The sequence below is a fragment of the Amblyomma maculatum genome, chromosome 11 (assembly GCF_055883805.1).
Source record: "Amblyomma maculatum isolate TAMU_Amacu chromosome 11, ASM5588380v1, whole genome shotgun sequence".
NCBI classification, from domain to species: domain Eukaryota; kingdom Metazoa; phylum Arthropoda; class Arachnida; order Ixodida; family Ixodidae; genus Amblyomma; species Amblyomma maculatum.
This window is the reverse complement of record NC_139354.1, coordinates 67,527,585-67,540,425: the sequence shown is the minus strand read 5'-3', so window position 1 is coordinate 67,540,425 and position 12,841 is coordinate 67,527,585. Positions and strand designations below refer to the sequence as shown.

General features: G+C 45.6%; 1 protein-coding gene across 2 annotated transcripts; it reads left to right on the top strand.

Moving 5' to 3' along the window:
- The first annotated feature begins 5,432 nt into the window (after positions 1–5,432).
- On the top strand, positions 5,433–12,019 carry LOC146174034 (uncharacterized). Of its 2 annotated transcripts, XM_084583679.1 has the most exons (4): positions 5,433–5,679; positions 6,096–6,263; positions 9,822–9,932; positions 10,853–12,019. In XM_084583679.1, exons 1-4 carry the CDS (start codon positions 5,527–5,529, stop codon positions 10,979–10,981), a joined length of 561 nt encoding a protein of 186 aa, XP_084439805.1. In that variant the 5' UTR covers positions 5,433–5,526; the 3' UTR covers positions 10,982–12,019. The 2 variants fall into 2 exon arrangements, with proteins under 2 accessions (XP_084439805.1, XP_084439806.1); XM_084583680.1 differs by lacking the exon at positions 9,822–9,932 and having other exon boundaries at positions 5,434–5,679; positions 10,853–12,018.
- The last annotated feature ends 822 nt before the right edge of the window (positions 12,020–12,841 follow it).

The following is a 12,841-nucleotide window of genomic DNA, read 5'->3' as shown; positions in this document are numbered from 1 at the left end:
ACAAATTTATGGGATTCTCCATTGATTTCATAATTGCAAATGGTAGTTTGAATAGCTAACATCTAAATTTCTTTTCGAGATCATTTTGCACCAAAATGTTAGGTTTGTTATTTTACTTTAAATGCTTTCTGTCACTTCCATCGCTACGTTTTTCAAAATATACCAGCTAAGCGCTGATAATTTTGTCGTAAGCGCCTGCGGAAATTTCCTTGTGTATGCTACTACGCCTTGGCCAATCCCCTCTATGCCATGTTTCAAAAAGGCAAGAAGAAGAAGTCATGGCAGCGATGGACACGCCTAAGGCTCTGGACGTCTCGCTCTCGCTTTCCGCACCTGAAACAGAGGTGGCCTCCCATAGGGGGCTGCTTTGGACAAGGCTTCTGTACACCAGCAGGTTTTACTGGCTTGTAGGACTGCCCGGCTTGGCTGTGTCGGTCTTCCTATTTGGCCTTTTTCTTGCCACCGTGCTGGTAAAGGACAAGACTGCCTCTGCAAACAAAACGCTCGAGCCGTTTTGCTGCCCAGAAGAAGCCCTCATGGTCCTGCGGGCCATCAACGGAAGCATCGACCCATGCGTCGACTTCTACGCGCACGTCTGCTCTAGGGCGCAGGCGGGAAGTTCCGAGCACTGGTCGCCTATCGTTCGAGCTGCCTTGGAGTGGGACTTCCGGCGCGTGGGCGGATTGAGAGCGGGCGACAACGCCGCCGGCCTGATGCTCGAGTCTCTCACGAAGGGGTTTTCGGATCGTGAAAATTATTCCGGAGAAGGTGTAGCCCACTTCGTGGAGGCCATCGCAGGTACAGGTATTCTGCCCCGAGAAGCGGATTTGATTCACATGGTGCACTTCCTGGCCTCACTCAATATGCGCTATGGCCTGACATCTGTCGTATCCTTCCACGTCTCATCATCGGGTGCTGTTTTGAATGTCACAAGAAATTCCTGCTTTGGAGACATCGCATTTGATAAAGCACTGTCCACTGCTCTGGACGCAGCTAACAATGCTCTGAACTGTTCTGTAACAGCAAATCAGTTTCTAAGGTTTGAAAATGAAATAGCCTCATTTCCTGCCACTAACAGCTCAATTAACCTGTCGCATTTCATAGAGGTATCCCCATTTTCAGGGCTATCGAAGGGTCGGTGGAAGGCCATTTTAGACGAGCTGGTGTTACCAGTGCATCCCGACGTGAAAACTGTTGCCACCCGAGAGCAGGACAGGTTAGGTGACTTCACGGACATCCTTGCAAGCTCCAGCCGCCATCCTGTTCCACTCGTCTACGTACTAGTGTGCACGGCCTTCAGAGCAAGATCCAGAATAGAGAGAGTTGCGGCCGCCCTTGGCATGTGGTCGCGGAAAATTTCGTGCAAGGTCTTGGACTTTTGCGACGTCGAGCATGCTTATATGGCAAAAGTGGTGAGCAGTTTCAGTATGAATAATTACGTGCGAGTCTTGTTCGCCAAGATCAGACGCAACGTGGCCCGTGAAGCTTCGAGGCATGCTCTTTTCAACGGCACATCTGAGCAACATATTACCCAGAGGCTGAAGGAGTTGAAGCTGGTGCTCCCACAGGAAATCGTCATCCCTGATGTTGCGATTCCAGCCGTGTCGGAGACGTTTGCTTCCAACCTGCTCGCCGCACACTCGTATGCCTTCGATGTCAGGGCAGGAAGGGTGGCGAGAAAGCTACCTGACCCGGGCGACCTGTTCTTTCCCGCTGCTGTGAGGCGACGTGATGTCATTGTCTTGCCAAGCAACCTGCTTGCACTAATGCATTTAAATATTTCTCGAAACCCTGCGCTCGACCTGCCTGTTGTGGGTGTCGACATGGCCGCTCACGTATGGGCTTTCCTGTTGGAGTCGTCTTGGGCTGGTGGGACCCAGAGCAACATTGACGATCGCCTGAAATGCTTCCGACAGACACATTTTAAAGACAAGGACAGCAACTGCCTAGAAACGGCCTCTGCTGTCCTGGGCGTCGAGTCAGCATTCGACGCCATGATGCCGTTGGAGTGGAACTTGATCAGCTCCGTGAACAACACAGACATATCGCTAGGACGTCTCGTGTATTTAATGTGGGCTTATGACAAGTGTATCCCATACCCGTCACTGGTAGCACCTTTGGATGTAAATGTGGTTGTGAGAAATTCTCGCAAATTTCGAGAGGCGTTCAACTGTTCGCAATGGTCGCCAATGTCCGAACAATCTTGCTGTCTTGATGTCTGCTAGGTAGACATTGTGGCCGAGGTAAATGCTCTATATGGCACCGTCACGCGATTAGGTATTAAACGGCCTAAGTCGGGCACCACATGTATTGATTTCGTTCCTGCGTAGACTCTATATTGAAGGCTACCCCCCCCTCCCCCCTTCTCGCATGAACGACTGCTTGAATACATAATTTCTCGGATTTTGAAAAATACACGAATTTCTCGTTCGTATAGCACAACGATATATTTACAGTGTCGCAAGCCAATTTTTTTGTGTGTTTCTGCTTCTGTACATCTTTGGTAGACGTTATAGTGCACATATGATGATCCGGTAAATATTTAGATATGCATTACAAGGGAATAAAGTTTACTGTCTCGAAACATTGTTACTATTAAATTACGTGCGCCATACAGACTCCTTCCAGCTTTAAAAGCAGGTTTCCTATTTGCGTTTAACATTCAAAATTATTTTACACTCTAGTAAATGCTAACAATTATGGAACGCCTTTTTATGTAGATAAAGTGTTCCCCCTCATATTAGTCGAACCTGTACTTAAGTGCTCTTTTCCATTGCGTCCAGAATAGTTCTTTTTAGTGACTTTTGCTCAGAACAAAACAGCTAGAAATATGTTGCATTGCAATGTATTCCTTTTTGCAACATCAACTGAAGAAGAGCAAAGAAATACAAAAGACGTTTACCACGTATTTGAAGCAATACATTTCATCCTTGCTTTAATCGATTTTCTAATACGTCAATTCAGTTCAGCCGCTCAGTCGTGTCCGGCTCTTCGTGACCCTATAAACCATATCACGCCGAGTTTTACGATAACCTACGATATATATTTCGAATAGCACATAGATTCATCTCCAATACCTCGAGAATTACATCTCTACAACCATCGCGTTCGCTGTTTATCCTTTCCCCTGCGCCACTCGATCTTTCCCAGTATCAAAGATTTCTCCACCGAATTTCTTGCACACATCACATCTCATATAGGCTTCGTTCCCCAGAAAGTACGGCGTAGGAATTGTGAATGAGAACTCTTAGAACACTGCAGAACCTGCACTAGAGAAATGCGAGAACCTGCAGCTTTTGCGACACTATAGACGAGACAGCATTATTTTTTATTTCTCTGTTCTGTTACGTCGCCTGGTGAACTCTTTCTTCACTATGCTCGCGAAGCTCGCCCGCACTCGTCCAGATGGCAAGGGAGCCTCCCGGAAGAAGAGAAAGAAGAGCAACGAGATCTGCGCCGCTCGGGCTTGGCTTTTCTTTCTCTTCTTCCGGGAGACTGTCTTTGGCTGCCTTGGCTAGTGAGAAAAATAAGAGTGCTTTGCAACTGCGCGCACACGCATACAAGGATCTCCGTTGCTATTTGCCTCAATATATGACAAAAACGCTCAAATAGCTGCGCTCAAATTTGTATTCGAGAGTATCGTAATCGTCCTTAGAATTTTGTTAATCAATATGAAGTATTAATTAAACGCGAAGATAATAGGCTGGAAAGTAGAATGAAAACCACGTGCTGCCGGTGGAATCTGGATCGGTCAGTGGGGTTCTAGTCAATTATTCCCGCATTCAATTGATACTTCACACTGAGAAAAAACAAAACAAAACATGCCCTATGCCTTCCTATGTGTCAGTGGCTTTCGTCTCGAGTCTTATGTAGTACTATTGGTTGTGTTATCCTAGGGATGCACATTCGACAGACCCTGATCCTTCGCAAAAATAAGGTAATCAACAGCGGAAAAAAAAGGGTTTTCCAGTTCATGATGCCCACATCCTAGAAAGAATAAATGAAAGCGGGAACGAGAAGCGTTAGCTGCACTCTATAGAGGTCGCAACTTACGAGAGTTCACCTGCAGAATGCTAAAGTGCTGCTCTCGAGATACGAAGTTGCTAGATTGCCCTGACTAAGAAGCCGTAAGAAAGGACTTAGTCCTTTATGGCGGCCGACAGTTCGCTATAATTGTCGACTTCTGTTCCTTCTTTTTTGAATTTTTTGGATTCTATAATGTGACAGCGAGCCTACTGAGATTATGACGGGAGGTATTTTCAGTATTTATGAACTACGCTTTAGTCTGTGAGGTGATACCGCCTCACCATTCAGCAGCGTAGCATTCAAAGCCTTCCAAACCATGCTAGGTACCGCACACGTCAATTTGAGTCCATGTCATACGCGCTCTAACGTAATAGCTCAGAGGGCTGTCCTGAGAGCTAAAAAGCTAAATGAAGTTTTCGTTTCGGATGCGTGACTTCCAAGTACATTTAGAGCGGCGCAGTTCTCACAGATGCTGTTCTGAAGTTGCTTCTGCAGAGAGTGTTAGAAACGAAGAAGTGAATTCTGCTTCCATTACCTGCAAGATACGTTGCACCAGAGACAGTGCTCAGTAGAGACGCTCAAAACCGACTTCAGGAAATCTTTCAGCATGAAAAGAGTTGCAGCGACCGTTGTTGCAGACAGCTAGGCGCCACTTCCCTCACGCCCTCCCCCTCATCCAGCCCGTGTCTTCATATTTATTCTGCCTAACACATTATCTGTTGCTTCTTTTTGCTAGGTATATTCCTCAGAACGCCCTGTTTTCTACCAATTTCTTTGATGGTTTCCTGTTTGCGACTGATTCTAGCTTACCGGGTATAGAAATGCGACATTGCCACTCACAGTCCATCATCTTGACATTCGGTGCCAATAGCTGCACTGACAGACTATGTGCCTCGCCTACAAGCACTCGAAACTTCCGTGGTGCCCGAAAATACCGTATTGTGCGCTAGTGCGAATGTTATCTTCGACTACGAGGTAAGACAAGAAAAATGCGACGAATTTATGCCATTTGTTTCGCATTAGAAAGAATCTATTTTTACTCATCATCTTTCCTTTTTTCTTTGGTTGTCAAAGTCGTTGCGACAGACAGACAATTCTCTTCCTTTAAGTCCCAAAATATTATGCCAAAATATCCTACCCGCAATTTCTGTTCTGTAAAAACGAGATAAAAAGAAGCAATGAACAAAGTGGCGTCCCCTCGTGGCAGTTTCGGGCAAAGCTGGAAAGAAGAAGAGGTTGCCTCAAGGTGTTTCACACGTCGTATCCCAAGCCTATTTTCAACGTCCCGCATTGCTCGGCTACAGTTGGTGAATCAGTAAGTACACCGACGGTCAGCTTATACTACGTGCGTTTCGGTAAACATTTATAGCGGTTTCTTTTAATCTCCTTCCTTATATCTCAAGTCTACTCTCATCTCTGTCTTCAAGGGAGCTCATTCAGGCTTTGAAAACTACTGGGACACTGGTCTAGGAGTATCCGATTGTCCCTTCGTCACGTGACATGGACGATTTTCCTGAGATTCCGCTTCCGGGCAATGAGAGCCTGAACGACTTGGTCCGTGACCTGCTGCGCGGCGACAGGGATCTAGCGCAGGTGAAGATCAACAGCGACTACGTCATCACCTGGAACGGGTTCTTCAACGTCGTCGAAGTGGTACGGCACACAAATCTATAAAACATCACTGAGAAATAAAGTTAAAGTGAGCTCTGGCATGGACGGATTTAGAGAGGAGGCGAGTGAGGCGACGTGCGATTGACAGGGTGAAGATGCATTATGATGACAGCAGGTAACCGACAGTCCCTCGGTGAAACGAACTGCATTGAAAGGGAGGTTAAACTCTGCAATGTAGATAGCGGCAAGAAGGCAAGGTAGGAGGATCAGATTAGGGAATTTATGGATATACGTTGCATGTAGCTCACGAGCAGCAGGGCTATAGCTACGGGTCATCGAAACCTTATCGAGTAGATGCGAGCTGAGTTGGTGATAAGTACGAGGAGATCCCCCAAGAATGGGACTGGTGTGTCCACATGACTCAGCCGACCGTTGACATGGGCTCTTTCTTTGCGCAGACGTTGGCGGCCTCGCTGTTCCTGATGTTGCAGATCCTGGGCGGCGGCGACTCGACGCTACGGTGCATGGCCACAGTGGCATTCGCCATGGCGATGCAAGGCATGCACTTCCTGCTCTGCGGCCTCTTCTCACCAGTCGTCTCCTGGTCCATCGCCACCTCCGTCTACGTAAGCAGTGACAGGGCACGGCAGGTCGTTCGTTTACGGTCAATGTTGTACCACTCACAATCTGCACGCACACAGCGCCTGCGAGAGCCCACTGTATACGCAGAAGGGGAACGATGCAGTCTTGCTTGTGACCCATCAGCAATCCAGGCTTAGCTTGCTGAGGCGCAGCCCCCTTTTTGTAATGAAGAAGCATCACCAGCCACATTCTTGAATTTCGCCACGGTGGTAGTGAAGCCTTCTTCGTGCAATATTTCGAAAAATAATAAAAACAAACTCTCCTCCAGTGGGTTTCGAAACAAACCGAGGCGAAGAGATCAGCTTCGCTAACCACTGCGTTAAGCCATGCACTTCAAATGCCATTGTGTTCATCTCCACTGATAAAGTTGAACATTATACTTTAATTAGGCTGCATTCATCCTACCTTTAAGATTTTGAAAACCTTAAAGAACCCGTTAAATATTTAGATAAACATGGCAAGACGGGGCTAATCAAAGCTAAGCGAAGCAAATAAAGCGAGCTTCGAAGCTCGCTTGCTGCTGCTGTCACTGGTCATCGTTATGACGACGGTGCTGCAAGATAAAAATAAAGCAAGTTAGACAAAGCAAAATTCAGCTAAACGTGGCAATAGATATGGTGAAGCAAAGCTAAATGAAGAAAAATTTAGTTAACTGAGTGGTAAACACTGCTTCTCAGCAAAGTGCATAGCCAAGCTAAGCCGGCGCATGGTCTTTTTCTGTCTATTTGAAGACTTATAACCACGTGACATATGTTGGGACTACTTGTATATGCTCTACGCAGCCGTATAATGTTTATTGTTGAGCAAGAACCTAAGCAGCTATAGTACCGGATCTTATTGATCTCCATCATTCATATAAAGAGGTCCTCCTCCTATCCAACCGTGAATGAAGTCACTCAACAGCATGGTTTTTGAACCCTCGTTCTCTTCACGCCCATACCTGGTCGTGATATCTACTCCAGTGGCTGACGTAAAATATTTCGGACTTTTGCTGGATGATGCGCTTTTTGAAAGTTCCAACCGACCGTAATTGGAGTGGCTATTGAGGGTCGCCGTATAATGTATCTTTTTGCTGAAGGTTACCTTCTTATACCGTAAAATGAGGTTACTTTGTGACTGCAGGGGTTACTTTGTGACACGCGCTCAGTTTTCTGTATTTTATATCTCGCGCCACGACCAGGCGCCGCCGAAAAGCTACGAGCCACTCAACAAGCTCGCCTGACTTGCCGTGCCACCTATACCAGCAACCGGCCGAAGTTCCCGCGCTCCGGAGCCACCGAGACGTCGACAGGTTGAATCGTGTTTTAGCGCCCATCGGTGAAGCACCGTAAACTTTGTGTGCTCGACCCGTCCGCACTAGAAAACCAACGAAAACAAATATGTACTTCTGATTGCTAATATCTAGGCTAAAATAAACTGTAATATAAATTTAATCAAGTCATGTTTGTATAAGGTTGTAGAAAGGAAACTAAAATGTTGATACTTCGCGGGGTAACTTTGTGACACGCCAACAAAGAAGCCAGCAGGACGGAAAAAGCGACAACCGGAAAGAAGGGCAGCTCTTCCTCCGGTATCAGAGCTATAGACGACCTAGGAAGAGGTCTTCTCTTGAGGACGACCGCGCAGAAGAAAGCAGTGACAGCGAATCGTTTTCAGATGCTCAGCATGGAGACAACAAAAAGTGCTCGGAAGAAAATACAAGTGATTCCGAGGTACTCTCCGGAAGTCTTGACAACATATCGGAAACGGACACTCCTACCACTTCCGTGGTTCCAAATACTAGCCACGTCCCGAGGGTCCGCGGTACGGTTTCCGGAGAGAGCACCTTCAAGGGGGATGACTTTGTCGTAGTAAACTTTGAAGGACATCTGTTCCCGGGAAGAGTGACGGAAGTCAAACCTGAGGGTTACATCGTCAGCACTATGGAGAGGACCAAAAAGAATTTTAGATGGCCGGACCGCGAAGACGCTATTTTGTACTCAAAAGAAGAAATTTTGTACACTATTGAATCCCCTAGACCAGTAGGCAAGCGAGGCATCTTTGAAGCAAAAGATCTTGATTGAGGAGGTACATGTATCAATCATTTGTAATACAATTGTAACGCTGCCGGAGCAGAAACCAATTGTAGACAACGCAAATAAACTTTTGATGGGGTAACTTTATGTCAGCCCTTTTTTTTCCCAATAATATTCAGCCAAAAACAACGTTGTCACAAAGTTGCCCCACACGGCGGGGCAACTTTGTGACAGCTTTTAACCAGAACATTGCCGTTTGTATTAAAGATGCGGATTTGTAGAACATACCGTCGTGTGAGGGAAGGCTTTAGCAGCGTTATGCCACTATTCATTCGTCTTTATGTTGATAATTGTTAAGCGAGAGAATGAAAACGTATGAAATTTGTCACAAAGTAACCCCATTTTACGGTACGTGAGAAGAGTCAATGACAACACAATCTGATGTGTTAACTAAGTCGGGTCTTGACAGTACCGGTTGCTTTCTGCACAGCTATGAGCTGTGTCAAAGCACGTCATTATACAGGACAGGAAGAATATCAGCAAGAGCTGGCTTGTGCCGCCGGCCTCCATCCTGCAGTGGCCAACCACAAAGAACTGAGGGAGTTAATATGAACCTTTGGTCGATTCGGCGTGAACTCCACTTCAGAACTGCAGAAAACAAGTGCAAAACAATCAATTCCATGCAAGTATAAGTAGCAATATCTCCTGGAAGATATTTGTGTACCACTTAAGGACGTTGGTACGGCAGTGGTGTAAATTGCGGCTAGGTATGATATCAGTAACTCTAGGGGCATGTCTCTCGAGTTTTTGCTGTATTTTTTCATTTAGACTACCCTGTTTTGATGCGCACTCCATGCATAATTCAACACAATGTGTTGCTGAGCTTGTTGCAAGCCAGTAATGACCGAATAAGAGAAGCGGCAACGTGCTGTGTCCAGGTATTTATTTCAGAGCGCAGCTTTTTAGCCACCGTTCCTGCGTTCCACGTCGTCACCGTCGGCGTCGCCGTTGTCCCTCGTAACCAGCTCCGCAGCAGGGGCAGCGCGCTGCTCCAGCTGCGCACGCTCCCGGAGCCATTTCCCACACTTTCAAGCCGAAACGCATAGCCGCTGCCGTTCGCCACTGCACACACACACACACACACACACACACACACACACACACACACACACACACACACACACACACACACACACACACACACACACACACACACACACACACACACACACACACACACACACACACACACACACACACACACACACACACACACACACACACACACACACACACACACACACACACACACACACACACACACACACACACACACACACACACACACACACACATATTGTAGTAGGAGTTGTAATATTGTAATATTTTTTTGCGTCTTCCAACTGTGAAGTTCTTGCGGTTGCTATCTCCCTTTGTTATCCTTCGCTTGACAACATTATACCGGCCATAGCTCGATCGAACCCTGTCGGTAATAAGCACCATCCTTCTCGTCTTTCTGGCTCGCAGTACGTGTCATTCCACTTCATGGCGTTTTTCTTCCTCTTCGGACCTGGCTTCTGCAGTGTTCTGAGCCTGCGCCTGAGCATCCTACAGTGTGCCGCCGGCGTCGTCGGAGGGGTACGCTCTTTAGAAGCGCGCACAGCGCGAAAGGCAACAGCACATTAAAGGAACGTGGAGGCCTATTTTAAGTCAGCGCTCTTTGACAGACTGAAGTTTTTTAATGAAAAACAAAGTTCTGTTTAAAATGTCAAAGAAAAAAAAAACAACCGAAAAGACAGCACCACCACCGATGGTTTGGAAGCAAACTATGTTTACATCAGAGAATTATCTGCCGACATCTGGGGCTGGGTTGCCGCTCACTATCAAACGGTGATCAAGGAGGTTTTAAGCTACTGACGTCAAGAGCCTGAATTTAATGGTGGGGAACAAAGACTGCATCTTGAGATGCATTGGTTTCAGAAATAAATATGATTTTGAGCCTCAACTATCGTTAACGTAGGAGCCTTGCAATCGATTTTTGCTGTGGGAACAAAATAAGAAGGATTTCTCCTTAGTGCTCCATTAACAATGCAGCTGGGAAATTATAGCTACACTGAAATTCGAGCACTTGATTCCTTCACGCGATTAATGGCGTATACCTAATCACGTTTTGTCCAGCTTTTTCTGTTCTGCAAAAGCTCTGCTTTCTATACATAATTATCGGATTGCATCAACTGTAATCTTTCTAGTTGCCTTTGTAATTAATCAATATAATGGACGGTATGAAGGCAGCAAATACGAACATCTGGTTGGTCTAGGACCTTCTATTTAATGCTGCGGCGAAAGTGATACTCACCAACCAAATGTGGCCAGCTGGCATTTTGTCAGCTGTCCAAGAACGAAAACGTTGAAATGAGCCTTTGTTCACGAGGTAAAATTGGTAAGAGCAAAATAATCGGAAATATATGGTGATGATCGGTGGTTGCGTAAACGTGCCGTTGATCGCAGCTAGAGGCTGGTAAAATGGCGTAAAACGAATCACCCGTTTCTTGCTGCAGATAACTGCCGTGGTCTTAGGAGGCGTTCACATCATCCACGCCATCTATTGTCTCACGGGCACAGTGAACACTCGCCATAACATCAACTTCGCCGACCTCGAACGCAAGATGGCCGACGTAGTCCAGTGACCCGCTCTGCGCCTCTCAGCTACGCACCGGAATATCTGGCATAGTTTTGCCTACAGCAACATAGGTTTACCACTCAAGCTATGTTCTTTGTGATGTCCATGGGCTCTAAACTACTTGCGCTCTTATGGGCAACATGAGTGCTCATTAAATGAATTATTGTGTGAATTCTCATCTGTGCACGCTTGACATTATATGAAAAGCAAAGTGTCGCCTGTTTATTTCGGCAAAAGTTATGTGATGTTAGTTTTTGTGTGTATGTTTTCTTAAGGCAGCCGACGCACGGCGCGGCCTGATTCTCAACTTGGGTTTTATATGAACGTACACGACACAAAAATCGGCCGCCACATCATAGGTAACGTGTGCTGACGTCAGTGTGGCCACCATGTTTGAAACTACAAGCACGGCGAAAACTACCTCTTCAATGCTAAAGGATTTTTTATGAGTGCCGTCACTGGAGGGCGTGGACAGAGCCTGTCTTCAGAGAGACCAACTGTCAATAATTCATTGTATTAATAATTATTACAATTCATTGATTAATTATGTAATTAGTAGGAATCATTAACCATCTCACCGAATTGTGTAAATACTTGCTGAATAGAAATCAGTAGGTCATTTCATCATTTATAAGAATTAGTTAGGCACTGATTTAGTCAATCAACTTGTTAATCATAACGGAGTAGATTTAATACGCAATTGAATAGATTAGATTGTTATTTGATTTATTGAATTACGTAACAATTGATAAGTCATCCATTCATTTAGGTGAATTAGTTACTCATTTACGCAATTACTGGATTACATAACTGGCTAATTGTTCTGTTGGATTTTATGGCGCACAAGCAACTGAGGCTATCATGCGGCAAACACGAGGTTAAAATAATTGAACGGTAAGATAAATGCTTTCGCATTACTGCGCTTATAAACCTCATATATGCAAAAGTGCTGCCATCTAGCGAGCACCGCGCATGTTTCCGCCATGTTTGAAGGTACTTGAACCGAGGAGCGGCAAGCGGACCGCTGGTTCAGTGCTGGTTGCAGATAATGCCGACATATTGTTGTGTCCCTTGCTGTAAGCAAAGTTGTCGTAGAAAAGAAGCAGCAAGCTATATCCATTAAGTTTTTTTTTTCTTGTGGCCTTGTGTTAGTCTGCTGTCACATGATTCTCGCGCTGTAGGTGCACTCTCTATCAACGGCGCACCTGAACTCTAAAAATGGCATCTTATTTAGCCTGCTTTGAAACATTTTAAATTCCTACTCGTGGTACTAGGAAGGTGAAATATATCGCCCACAATGCGTTGCACTTTTATATATTATTTAATTTTTATGTATTTTTGCATTTTTAACGTAAAATATATAGTCAAGAGTGTTACTCTTGATTTGCTTATAGCACCATCTCATCCCAGAATTTACTGCTTTATGCATACAAGCTGTCCAGAGATTTTCTACATATGTATACGCCCAGGTATCAGATAGAAAACGCTGCCGCACTTTAAAAGCGCAAGGCTGTTCTTTTTTTAATTCGAACGCGAAATTTTAATTCTACAATTTATATTGCTCGAAAACGCGTCCACGCTTGACATCGCGTCTGAGTATGAGGCGAACATCTGCGATGTCACTACGCAGGGTAAGATACCGATTTTGTATCGATAATGTATCTGCTAATGTATCGCCTTTCACGAAATGGAACCACGATGTTACGGCGACAGCAGCTATCTGAGGAGGATGAGCGCACGTGGAATAGCGTCGTTAGCCTGTTGCATTTAGCTGGCAGTTCACGTCGTTAGGAGTTGTTGTTTGGTTGCTTACACACTAACAAAATAATGTGCCGTTAACGGTCCAAAGAGTGCTCACGCTGCACTA